Source organism: Phoca vitulina, unplaced genomic scaffold (assembly GCF_004348235.1).
Source record: "Phoca vitulina isolate PV1807 unplaced genomic scaffold, GSC_HSeal_1.0 scaffold3, whole genome shotgun sequence".
NCBI lineage: Eukaryota > Metazoa > Chordata > Mammalia > Carnivora > Phocidae > Phoca > Phoca vitulina.
This window is the reverse complement of record NW_022589706.1, coordinates 50,590,521-50,602,234: the sequence shown is the minus strand read 5'-3', so window position 1 is coordinate 50,602,234 and position 11,714 is coordinate 50,590,521. Positions and strand designations below refer to the sequence as shown.

Below are 11,714 nucleotides of genomic sequence, written 5' to 3'. Positions count from 1 at the left end.
GTGTCTTACTGGGACCATGCTCTTCATGATACCTGCCACCAAATATTTTGATTCTGAGGGGAAGTGCATCAGAAGGAGTCTAGCTGAATGGGCCTGGGGGTAATAATGAGATGATATGTCCAAGGTACATACTTTAGTTCATTAGTCACCATCACCACACTCATAAATCCAATGACAGTATTCTCATTTTCCAAAGCTATCCTTAATAAACAATAAATGCAATGATCTAGTTGGTCCAGTGATATTAGCTTTATTCTTGTTGCTACTTTCTAGATTATGCATTGATAGGATATTTGAAAAGAAACATAATTTTGTAAAGAACAGGACTTATTATATGATTGTATTATTTTCTATGACTTATTTAAAGAGTATAATATTATTTATAAGTAAAAAGAAATTCAAGAGAAGAGTATTTTGTGTATTTCAAAGAACTGATATTAGCATTGAGGAAGCAAATAGCCTAAAATGATATCCGGGGCACTGCCATAGCTTTTTCTCTGAAAAATAAGATAGGAGTGCATTTTAATACCATTAGACTGTTTTGTGGAACATTTCCTAGATATTTTCCAAAATGCTTAATAAAAACTAGAAAACTACTTCTGGCACTGTTGTCACATAGAAGGAAGGTCATACTACACTGAAATCCTTTAGTATTTCTGATTAAATAACCTGAATTGATTTGCATTGTACAAAATGTCATGTTATAAAAGAGACTTTTCTGGAGAGGTGCTAAACTATTCACTCTGGTTATATTTTATAGACTTTTTTTTAACTGAAGAATGCTTAGGATTCATTTTCACAGAAGTAGGAATCAGAAAAGACTCATAGGCAGCAAGGGGGAGATTTCAAAAAACACTTGCCTTTTTTTCCCCCTTCAGGCCAAATTGTTTGCTTTTTAGTGTGTGTTTTTTACTTCTTGGTGCCATCCCAGCCTGCCCTTCTATCAAACACCCACGAGCCTCACAGCCGACCAATCCCATTAGGACAGGTAATTAATTAAGGTTATGTTTGATAGGAAGGTCATGGAATTTTAAATTTCCATGTGATTTTTGCATTTTTTTAAAATCACTTTGAGACTTTATTTCATTCCAGTCTAATACAGATGTATTGACATTGTTAAAACTTCTGGCTTGCAAAGTGAAGTGATTATTTAGGAGAACTGACTCTATTTTGTGTTTGTAAAATATCTTTTACATGGACCTAGTATATTTACTACTTGTGTTTTCAGAGTTTATACCAAATTTATGGCATAGGCAGACATGGTTCTCAAAATTTATTTTTATTTTTAAAAAGTTGCTGAAGTCCCACAATTACTATTAGCTTTATAGAACTATATAAACACTAACTTTTTTTGTTTGTTTGTTTGATTTTGGTAAGACCTCTTCATGAGTTCCCCTGACAGTATTTTGTTTTTTTCTCTTTTAATTTAGGATGTATCACGGTACTTAATGCATGCCTTTTGGCAAATACCTACCAAAAACTCTGAATGATTAGGACATCTTACGGTTCCTTTAAGTAATCAGTCTTGGCCTAGTGAGAAAAGGATATTCATAAGAAGTGCTTATTAAATCAAAATTAAATTATATTCTAATTAATTGATTACTAGTAATCAATTATTGGCCTCTCTATTTAAGGTAAAGGCCATGTATTTTACTATATCATTAACTCTCTCATTATTTCTATGACTGAGTCTTATAAATTAAGCATTAACTTTATATTTTCCATTAGATAACAATTTCTTACATAAAATAAATCTTTGATTACTCTACCTTCTTTTCCATGAACTCTGGGGTAATAGTTGGGTCGATAGCAGGAGCAAAAGAATTTGTAGTACTGGGTTTTTGTGAAGTTGAAGGAATGAAAATTCCTCCACTGGCATGTTTAAAGTTTATCACTTCTTTTTGTAGATATGGTATCACTCCTCCTGCTGGCTATAAAGAATTAGAAAGAACACAAAGCAGTTACAGGTTCAAATACAAGGTCAAAATTGGGAAGAATATAAAGCAACAGGATTGATATGCAAGGTAAATAATTTATTTAAGAAGTAAAGGACTTTATTAGTTTTTTAGATTATAATCTATCATAGAATGGCTATAAATATATGCCGGCAAATGTGGATGTCTCTTAATACCTGATTTTAAATGAGTGTCCCTAGGAGTTTATCTGTTATAGGGAAGTAAATATTTGATGAACTGAGTAAATTGAATCTTGACTGGCGAAAGATTATAGGTGGAAGGAATAATAATTGTTGGTGGAAAAATAATAGTAAAGTCCATTAAAATGAGCAATAGTGCAGGAAACTGTCGGCTCCCAGTTGCTGACCTCTGGGAGCACAATGTGGTAAGGGATCTTACCATCACAGCAGTTTCAAGAGCTGTGCCTAGGAGGGGATCTAAGGCTAATTGCTGCTGTCCTCCTGGCATAACCTGTAACATTGGAAAGTTGAAAAAAAGTCTAAATTTTTCATCTATAAAATATGTGGTTTTGCATCCAAGGCAGCTACACACTTCCCAAATTCTTCAATTTTAGTTTCTTAAAAACAAAGATAATCATTTAGATTTGAGAAAGAGAAAAGTAGCTCCTGACACAGGACACACAACTCTGCTTGTGTTGTCAGGAGCTTACCGGACATTTGCTGCTAGGCCCTGGTGTTCTGTTGAACATTAACAATCCTACAGAATACGCACATCAGACAAGGTCAAGTCTGAACACGATGAAATAAGACAAAAAAAACAAAAAACAAAAAACAAAAAAAACAAAACCACTGTGTAATCTTGTCTAAAGAAGGTTGCCATGCAAGCCACAGAAATTCCAGGCATCCTCATATCCTGGATAATCTGAGTAACTCTTCCTTCTTTACCATTTCAGAGCCTTTGCCTCACTCTTCTTTGCCTTTATCTTCTAGGTAAGAATTGTTTAATTACCAGTCATAGAATTACCCATCACTTCTTCAGAACACCCAATTCAGAGTGGACCATTATTTCTTGAACTCTCCTCAAAATCACCTGACAGAAGCCCAGACCCTTTGAACAGTCAGTCATTAAGACACCCCACTGTTCCCCATGTGGGTCTTCCCTCATTGCAATGAGTAGATAAATCTAATTTTGTTCAACTATGGGTGTGTTCCTAATGGTTTTTGGCTGAAGGGTGCTGATAGATTTAATACATTCTGAAGCAAGTCGTTTCAAAAGTTAGGTTTTTTTTTTTTTTTTTTTAATGGAATGTATGCATTACTTACAGGTTCTGCTTGTACTGGAATATATCCAAATTGAGTATAGAATGGCATCTGTCAGATTTTTGGAAAATGGGTTAGATTTGCTGTGATGATTTTGTCATAATTTTGTAATAAATTATTACTTAAAATTATATATATATATTTATATTATGTTAAATGCTTTTTTGAAAGTTCATATAATCTAGGTGGTAAAAATTATTGCTAAATTACGAAGCATCTTTTTAATACCATATGATTTCTAGGTTAAAATTCTTTTCTCTTTAAACTAACACAACTTAATTAGAATTACTACTACCAGTCACTTAAAGCATAATTTTCAGTTTTCTCTAATTTAGTTTTAGAGTGGTGATAAACTATTAAATTTTTTCCCCATTCTAACTAAAAGAAATCTAGTTATATATGGGCCACCTGAAATTACATTAGAATTCTAAAAATGTACTGTAGGTCCACAAAACTCAATATTAACGTTATCTAGTGATCATAGGTGCCTTCCATCATGGAAGCTATTTTTTTTCCTTAATAATAACCACATGTAAACGTGACAAGAAGGATGCTCGTAGCTTTTTAAAAGTCAGAAAAAAAATTTTCCAAGATGATTCATCTTTTGGCCTCTGATTTTATTGAAGTCCACTCACTGACTTCATTCTTTTAAAATCCAGCCTTTGGGCATTTCCAAATTAGTGATATGTTAGGAGAATGCACTGTATCTTTTTTTTAAATTTTATTTTATTATGTTAATCACCATACATTACATCATTAGTTTTTGATGTAGTATTCCATGATTCATTGTTTGGAATGCACTGTATCTTTTTGTGACCACCAGTTCAGGCTTTTGAGCTTTTGCAGTAAATATACTCAGATATTCTCTCCTCTGAAGATTTACTGTATCTCCTCTAGTCTCAGATGGAACTAGTCAGACTAAAATCAAACAGTAGTACCTGCTCCTCAAATTGCTGCTGTCCCGTTTGTGGAGGTGATCGTGTGGCTGTTTGTTGAGATTGTTCCCAGGGTAGGAGCATGTAGACCGGATAGTACTGAAGCATCTATTTGTAAACAGAGCAGTATGTAAGAGCTTCCTTTACATCAGCAGAGGCCTTTTTAAAAAGATCTTCAGTTTATATCTAGTAATTTTATGAACAAAATAATGTGTGAAGCAGCCCTTCTCAAACTTTAGAAATAACTCATATTACACATGATACTGGACTTTGTTTCAAGGTTGCTTGACCAAACACATGAAAGAAGTAGTAAAATAATAGGCTTTTAAGAAAGGGCACCGTGGACTTTTTATACAAACTGTATACTTTATATACAAACTTTATGTACAGTTTACTTTGCGAATATCTAAGAAGTCATGTCTGACTTACCGGATATTTTCCCTATATTTTTTAAGAATCATTATTCTGCAGGAATGGTATTAGAAGTTCTATGATAATGAATGAATTCTCAAGAATGTGTTGCCTTTAATAATTGCCATTTTTCTAAAGATAACCCATAAGCCTTTTTAGAGTATTTGGAAAATCCAGAAATAGACAAGGAACAAATAAAATCACCTGCAACTTTACCACCCACATTATCATGTATTGGCTTCCATTTATGCCTGTGTGTGTCTATACATGCATATGTGTTTATAGAAAATGGGGATCCTAGTACATACATAGAATTTAGTATGTTTTGTGTCCTTGCATAATTAAATAAGAGACTATATTAAACATAAGTTTAAAAAAAAACAACTATAGTTTGAGAAGTACATTTTATGCAATGGTTCCTATTTCTGGCTAAGAATTAAAAATCACCTTTTGAGCATTTCAGTAGATAATCTTATTTGGGATCTACTCATCAGGTCTTGATTCCTTAGGTGTGGGTAGGGTTCAGGCATTTGTAATTTTCCAAATTACCACCAGAGATTCTAATGCAAAGCCAGGGTGGAGAACCACTGGTTTAGTGGTTAAGGAAAGATGAAGAGTTATATTCCAACTCACCTATTTACTTTCATTAAGGTTGGGAATTTAATCTCATTAAGACTTAGTTCCCTGATCCTTAAAATGAAGTAATCCCACTTACCATGTATCTACCTCTCTAAAGGCTCTGGCATAGAATGAGGTAACGTCTAGAAGTAACTTTTATTTTATAATGAGCGTGGGACAAAAATTACATAATTATGATCACATGAGAGCCAAGTGGTGTAACGTTTTATGAAATGGTCAGTACTCTGCTAGTGAATAATTTATCCATGTCCCTATTTCTTTGAACCTAGTCTATTAAAAGTTAATTAGGTGAAACTAATCTTGAGAGGGTTTTCCATATTACTCTAATGATAATACTAGTTGGCATTCATTTTTTTAAGGTTTAATGGAAATCACCACCATTTGATTGTAATAGGTAATTAAATTGAAAATATCCTGGTAATAGTTTGAGCAGAATGCCCTGACTGCCAAATAACGTGCAAGTGTTTCTTATCTGTACATCATATCATATTTTATCTGTTTAATGCATCTCCCTCTGAAACAAAATTTAGGGTTAGGCAAAGTCAGCCCATGGTATTTCTCTTGAGTTTCCAAATGCCAGTACAAACATCATGCAGAGGGACCAAGACCTACAGCTTATGGAGCTCTTTTATTCCCAATACAGTAATGCCCTGGAAACTCAGGGGTTCTGGGGACTCTCCTTAGCTGTCCTTTCTTCAGGTGTTATTAAGTGAGCCTAACATTAACAAACTGATGCCAGCCCAGCAACAGTGGTACTAGACAGTGATAATTCTATTAGTGTTCATAGCCCTGCTATAGGAGTCAGCTACAAGTATAAAAGAAAGCATTAGATAGAGAGTATAGTTAGCCATCTGTCTGTAGGAGGGATGGTATTCTACTCATTTACCTGAGCTTGCTCTTGAGGCATTTTGAAGGAGAACACATAGGGCATAACCTGCCAAAAAAAGGTATAAAAAAGTTATACTTGTCTTTTTTTTTTTAGAGAGAGAGAGAGAGAGAGAGAGAGTGTTAGTGCAGGCAGTGGGGAGGGGCAGAGGAAAAGGGGGAGAGAGAATCTTAAGCTGGCTCCACGCCCAGCACAGAGCCCCACATGGGGCTGGATCTCACGACTCTGAGATCATGACCTGCGCTAAAATCAAGAGTTGGATGCTTAACCGGCTGAGCCACCCAGACACCCCAGTTATATTTGACTTTTTAACATAAAATTCCAGAGCTGTTTTTCCTAGACCTAGCCATATGCATTTATAATTTGTATTAAAGACTTCTATGACAACAAAGGTCATGTATTATATGTATATCATTAATGCAAATTGTTTCTTCTTTAAAGATGAAATTTCCCTAATTATCTTTTCTCGGACATGTTTTTAATACTCTTGACTTGTGGCTGTGATAGAAGAGCTGATTTAAATGGTATTTTTCATGTTAGAAATCAGAAAAGGAAGTATTCCCAGTGATGGTAGAGCAAATTATGAGAAAGAAGTCTTTCTCAGTAACTGCTGTCTTCTTTTAAAGCTGATTCTTACTCATTTTCACATTCAGCGCGTGTTCTCTCTCCTCAGAACAACAGGATAGGAGAGGCCCGACTTACGTGATTAGGGCCCTGCTGGGTCTGCGGTGGTGTTTGAGGCTGTGAGGCGTCCAGCTGTCCCACCTGGGTTCCTTGGGCAAAACTGACCCGTCCTGGGAAAGGTACCTGATTTGGGAACAGTCCAGCAAACCGGTCAAGAGCTGGTAAAGAGAACTGAGAGAGCCCCGGAATTTGAGCTTGCTGCTGCTGTTGCAGGATCCCAGAGAAAGGAGGGATCCATGAATTAAATGGGCCCTGGAAGGACACAAAAGGAAGAAAGGAAGCATTTCTCTTTCATTTTGAAAAGAATTTAAAATCAGTCCTAAGCAAGAAAAAGGCAAAATGTAGACAATTTCTGTAATTCCATTGCTGCATTATAAAAAAGGATGGCATCTTAGCACATTATGAGCTGTGCAAATAGCATGAAGAATGCCAACTTCCCAATGGCCATAAAAAATATGGGGCAGAATGAGATGGATAAAGAGTATGGTTTCTGCAGTTACCAGACTGGTTTTAAGTCCTTTTTTTTTTTTTTTAACAGTTGACTGTGACTTTGTGTAAGTAGTTAATTTATCTCACAGTTGTGAGAATTTGTGCCTGGCACTTACCAAGTTTTCAATAAGTAAATGTTAATCAGATTGCAACGTTTACTTTTGTCTTCAAACAAATGGTCGTTAGAATATATCGGACAAATTCATAACCTTAAAAATTGAGATTTCAGAAATGAAATCAGTAAACATTTTGTTCTCTACAAAGTACTATAAGAACTAAGCAGTCGAAAAATATTCTTAAAATAATTATTGAGGTACCTGAAGCTGTAGGGGCTGAAGTTGAGCATTATTAAGACTCAGAAGTAACTAGAAAAGAAAATATGAAAACAAGATGAGTACAGATGCTAAAACTATCAAGAACAAGATTTACTACAAATATAGAACAAGCCAGGGCTGACCAATCAGTTTCCTGCTAGGGGTGTTTTCTCACTAAGCTTGTACTAAATTATAGTGATTAGAGAATGGGATTTAATGACCTCTCCCCTGCTGGGTCTGAGATTGCACAACTTCAGCCCATTCCAGTGGTTTAGTCAGTCATTTTTATGCTCTTAAACACCTGTATACACCCATATTGGGTGCTATTAAAATAAAAAGATATATGAGATACTGTCTCTGCCTTTAAAGAATTTACAGTCACACAAGGGAGCAAAATAATATTCTAGAAAAAACCTGGTATACCAAATAAACATGAACATTGGAAATGCATTCGGATATAAGAGCTAGTGGATAGGAATGCAGGATAAATTAATTAAGGCTTTTTAAAAAGATTTATTTATTTATTTTGGAGAAAGAGAGAGCATGGTGGACGGGGGGAGAGAGAGGGAGAGAGAATCTCAAGCAGACTTTCTGCTGATTGCGGAGCCCAAGGAGGGGCACTGGATCTCAAGACCCTGAGATCTTGACCTGAGCCAAAATCAAGAGTAGGAGGCTTTATTGACTGAGCCACCCAGGTGCCTTTCCCCCCTCCTTTTTAAGATTTGTTTATTTGAGAAAGCGTGAGCTAGAAAATGAAGGTTTTTATCTCTTCTCCCCTGGGTTTCCTTAAAAAAAAAAAAAATGGAGAGCTTGTTGTATGTATTTAAACTAACCTCATTGCTGTTGCTTGCAGACATCGGGTGCTGTGGGATAAGCTAAAAAATAAAACCCAGAAATGGTCAAAGAAGGATTTGTTACAGGTTTCACAGGATGATTTTAGATGTACCATGAAATCACTTACTGGGGCTGACATTGTGGCTCCCAGTAGCCCAAGAAGAATTATGGTTTTCATTTTCAGATGAAATATCTAGAAAATAAGGTGTGAAATTGAGCTTTAAATAGACCCTCTATTGTAAAAATCATAACAATAAGTGGTTGGTATTGTTCAATCAGAAGAGTAGTTGGGTGAATTCTATAGTATTTACTTATATATTAGGATTTAAAATAAAAAAGGTAGATTTATAAATATTTATAACAGAAATTATTCTTTTTCTCAGAGCAGCTGTTTACAAAAACCAGAATTGTTTGCTTGCCCTTTTAGCTTGACCAAATGATTCATTTGGTGGCATGTGATGTAGTTGAATGAGTTAATGAACAAGATGGCCTCATCACTTGTGCTGTTCTGTACATCAGGGAATGGGTCCTTCTGATCATGGGTGGCCCATGACTGGGGTCAATGAACTAGGTCTTTATTATGAAAACAGTTTTAATGTCTATTTAACGTAGCAGTAAAAATACTACAATAAAGATCTGACAATAGTCCGATAACAGATACAAGTCCATTTAAAAGTCTAATAACATAAAATATATTAAAACTGAGCAACTGAGTCAATATTTTTCTAATTTAAGGAAAGAGATTATAAAATGAAACTGTAATATTGATTTATAATGCAACCTGTGGAAGCATATTAGCTCTTGTCCTCCAGGTGTAAAAACTCCTGCCCTAATTCAAATTACTGATCTATATAAGCATTGAGGGGACCCTGGTAGTTTATCCTTCCGAGTTGACTGATTTGGGTTCTTAAAATTATGAAAGCAAAGATTTTGATATCTTACCTCAATCCTTTGCCTAAGAAGAGAAATCTAAACCCATGCAAGATCTGTGTTCTTTTTATCTTTCAGCTCTGCTGCTTGAAGCTTCTCTTAAATTTAAAAACCCATCTTTAGAAAAGAATGACCAATCATTTTTCAAAGGGACCAGTGACTCAGTGGGTTTCAGACAATGGCTTAGCTAATAACCCTTTTCCTAATCATCCAGGTGGTGTAGGGATTCCCACTCTTTTAGTAATGTCATTAAATTATCCTCTGTTTCCCTGTGATCATTCCTGGCTTCTGCTTTGGTTATGACTAAACCTTCTAGAATAATTTCATTCTGCTCCTTTTATCGTCCTCAATATGAATACAGTAGTAGAGTAACTTTTAAGCCTTTATTCAAGGACTAATGAGTGATTATTTTTTATTTCAAGAGTGAAATACAGAATTATTAGATGTAAGACATAGGTCTAAAAGATAAAAATTCAAAATCTAGTTCTGGGCAGTTAAGATTCTTTGGTTCATCAATGCTGGACTGAGTAATTGTGAACTACTTTCATTTAAGTTCAACCTAGAAAATATCATTATATGTCCATCTACCTGTGGAATGGAATCCTAAAAAAAAAAAAATGCTAAATTTCTATGTATCTGTGACAAATGTGTCCTCATGTGATCATATTGCTTGGAATAACTAATAAGTATGAAGCATGATGGCCTACATTTTAAAAAAGAGTGGTGAATATTTTGTGTTTTTAAAAGTCCCTTTTGCTAAATATGATTTTAGCATTCAAAATATAACTGTTATGATCTGCACTTCACTGTTAGTTAAATTTTCTTCATAGCGTGTTTTGCATTTGTCTTGTTTTTCTTTGCTATTATTATTGACCCCATTCTAGTAGATAGTCCAAGATCACAAGTGGTGCCATAATGTATTATAAGTTAATTTCCATTAGAAGAGTTCTTTGACTAATTTAATCTTGAACAACTAATGGTAGTTATCATGCAGGAAAACAACATTATTGCTTTTCAGTGAATTTGTCTTTCTTAGTAGGATGAGACACTTCTTGAACTTGCATAGTTCATTAATACAAAAATGAATATACCATTTGTTATATAAGCAAACAAAAAAAGCCACAAGGGAAAGATATAGTAAAGATAACAAGACCCCTTTCTTTACTAAATCCTAGTAGCGACTAGGATTTTATATCTGTTAGAAAGGAACTTTCCCAAGATATATGAAAGTTTCTTTTTAAATTAGCCAAATAGACCGCCTCAGATGTGGATGCAGATTTAATTAGAGCTGGGTGGTTAATGTAACCAACTGTTGCTTGGAAAATCCAGTAGATTGAGTAGGTGAACTAGATAGATGGCTCTAAATTGCCTGATGGCATGTATTTCCAATTAATGACCTTGGTCTCTTCTGGATGTCAAATTAAATTTAATACACCATTAAGGTCTCAGTTTTGGAGATTTTCTGTTGCATTGTGTGGGGTCTTAGGCAGGTAATTCCACTACCGACCTGGAAAATTGTCAGGGCCAGCACTGAAGTTAGGAACTGTATTACAGAGCCAAAATATAGTCAATGTAAAAATTATCTTGATGATGAGTAGTTTCACCTAGCTACATTCCTCAAATCTGAAGGTAGTTGGAAGGAGATTTCTGTTATTGTTTTCTTTTTGTTTTTATTTTCTTTTTATTATTTTTTTTCATTACTTGAGTTTTCTAAAGAAAAGCAGTCGAAACTCTCCAGTTATACAACATATTGAAATGGAAAAGAGCAGGCTATGCTTTCCTGCCTGATAGCTCCCTATGTCATTGGCAGCGAAGTTATCTCTGGGTAGGAGGGGAAGTAACAAGGAGCTCTCATTTAATTCTTACCACTTCCTAATGTGGATGTTTTCTGTGTCTCTTTATCCCAATCTGCTATGTTGACTTACTAATTTTTTGTTCAATGTCATTCACCCAGTAAGTATTCCATTGGCTTTTGTGAAATAAATAGGTTTCTTTATTCAGAGGAGAAAAAGGTGATACACATCCAGAGCAATGTCAGTCTGTATGGATTAAGGGGCAGAGACGTTAAATTGAGGAACCTTACCATGAGGAAATCCTGAACGAGATATTGTCACTGTGACTTCATTACTTTGTTTTAGTTCGATTACCAGAACACCAGACACCCCTTTATTCAAATAAAAGTACAAAAACACACATCAATGCCAAGTACTTATGACTGTTGGATTATGTACCATTAAAATTATCCTTAACTTTGCTCTGTTCCAATAAGACAGATGATGAAGTACAAATAACAATGGCTTATATATTAGTCCTTTCAAAATGTTATCTCTGCTTTTTTTCCCCCTTCAACTAACCTG

At 34.9% G+C, this 11,714-nt stretch overlaps 1 protein-coding gene across 1 annotated transcript; it reads right to left on the bottom strand.

The window, feature by feature from the left end:
* Nucleotides 1-122: 122 nt before the first annotated feature.
* On the bottom strand, nt 123-8,618 carry ODAM (odontogenic, ameloblast associated). The gene is made up of 11 exons (XM_032400500.1): nt 8,555-8,618; nt 8,427-8,468; nt 7,597-7,644; nt 6,809-7,042; nt 6,107-6,154; nt 4,174-4,278; nt 3,239-3,286; nt 2,355-2,426; nt 1,770-1,931; nt 1,475-1,530; nt 123-497 (listed from the first exon to the last, which is right to left on the bottom strand). Exons 1-10 carry the CDS (start codon nt 8,603-8,605, stop codon nt 1,501-1,503), a joined length of 840 nt encoding a protein of 279 aa, XP_032256391.1. The 5' UTR covers nt 8,606-8,618; the 3' UTR covers nt 123-497; nt 1,475-1,500.
* Nucleotides 8,619-11,714: the final 3,096 nt, after the last annotated feature.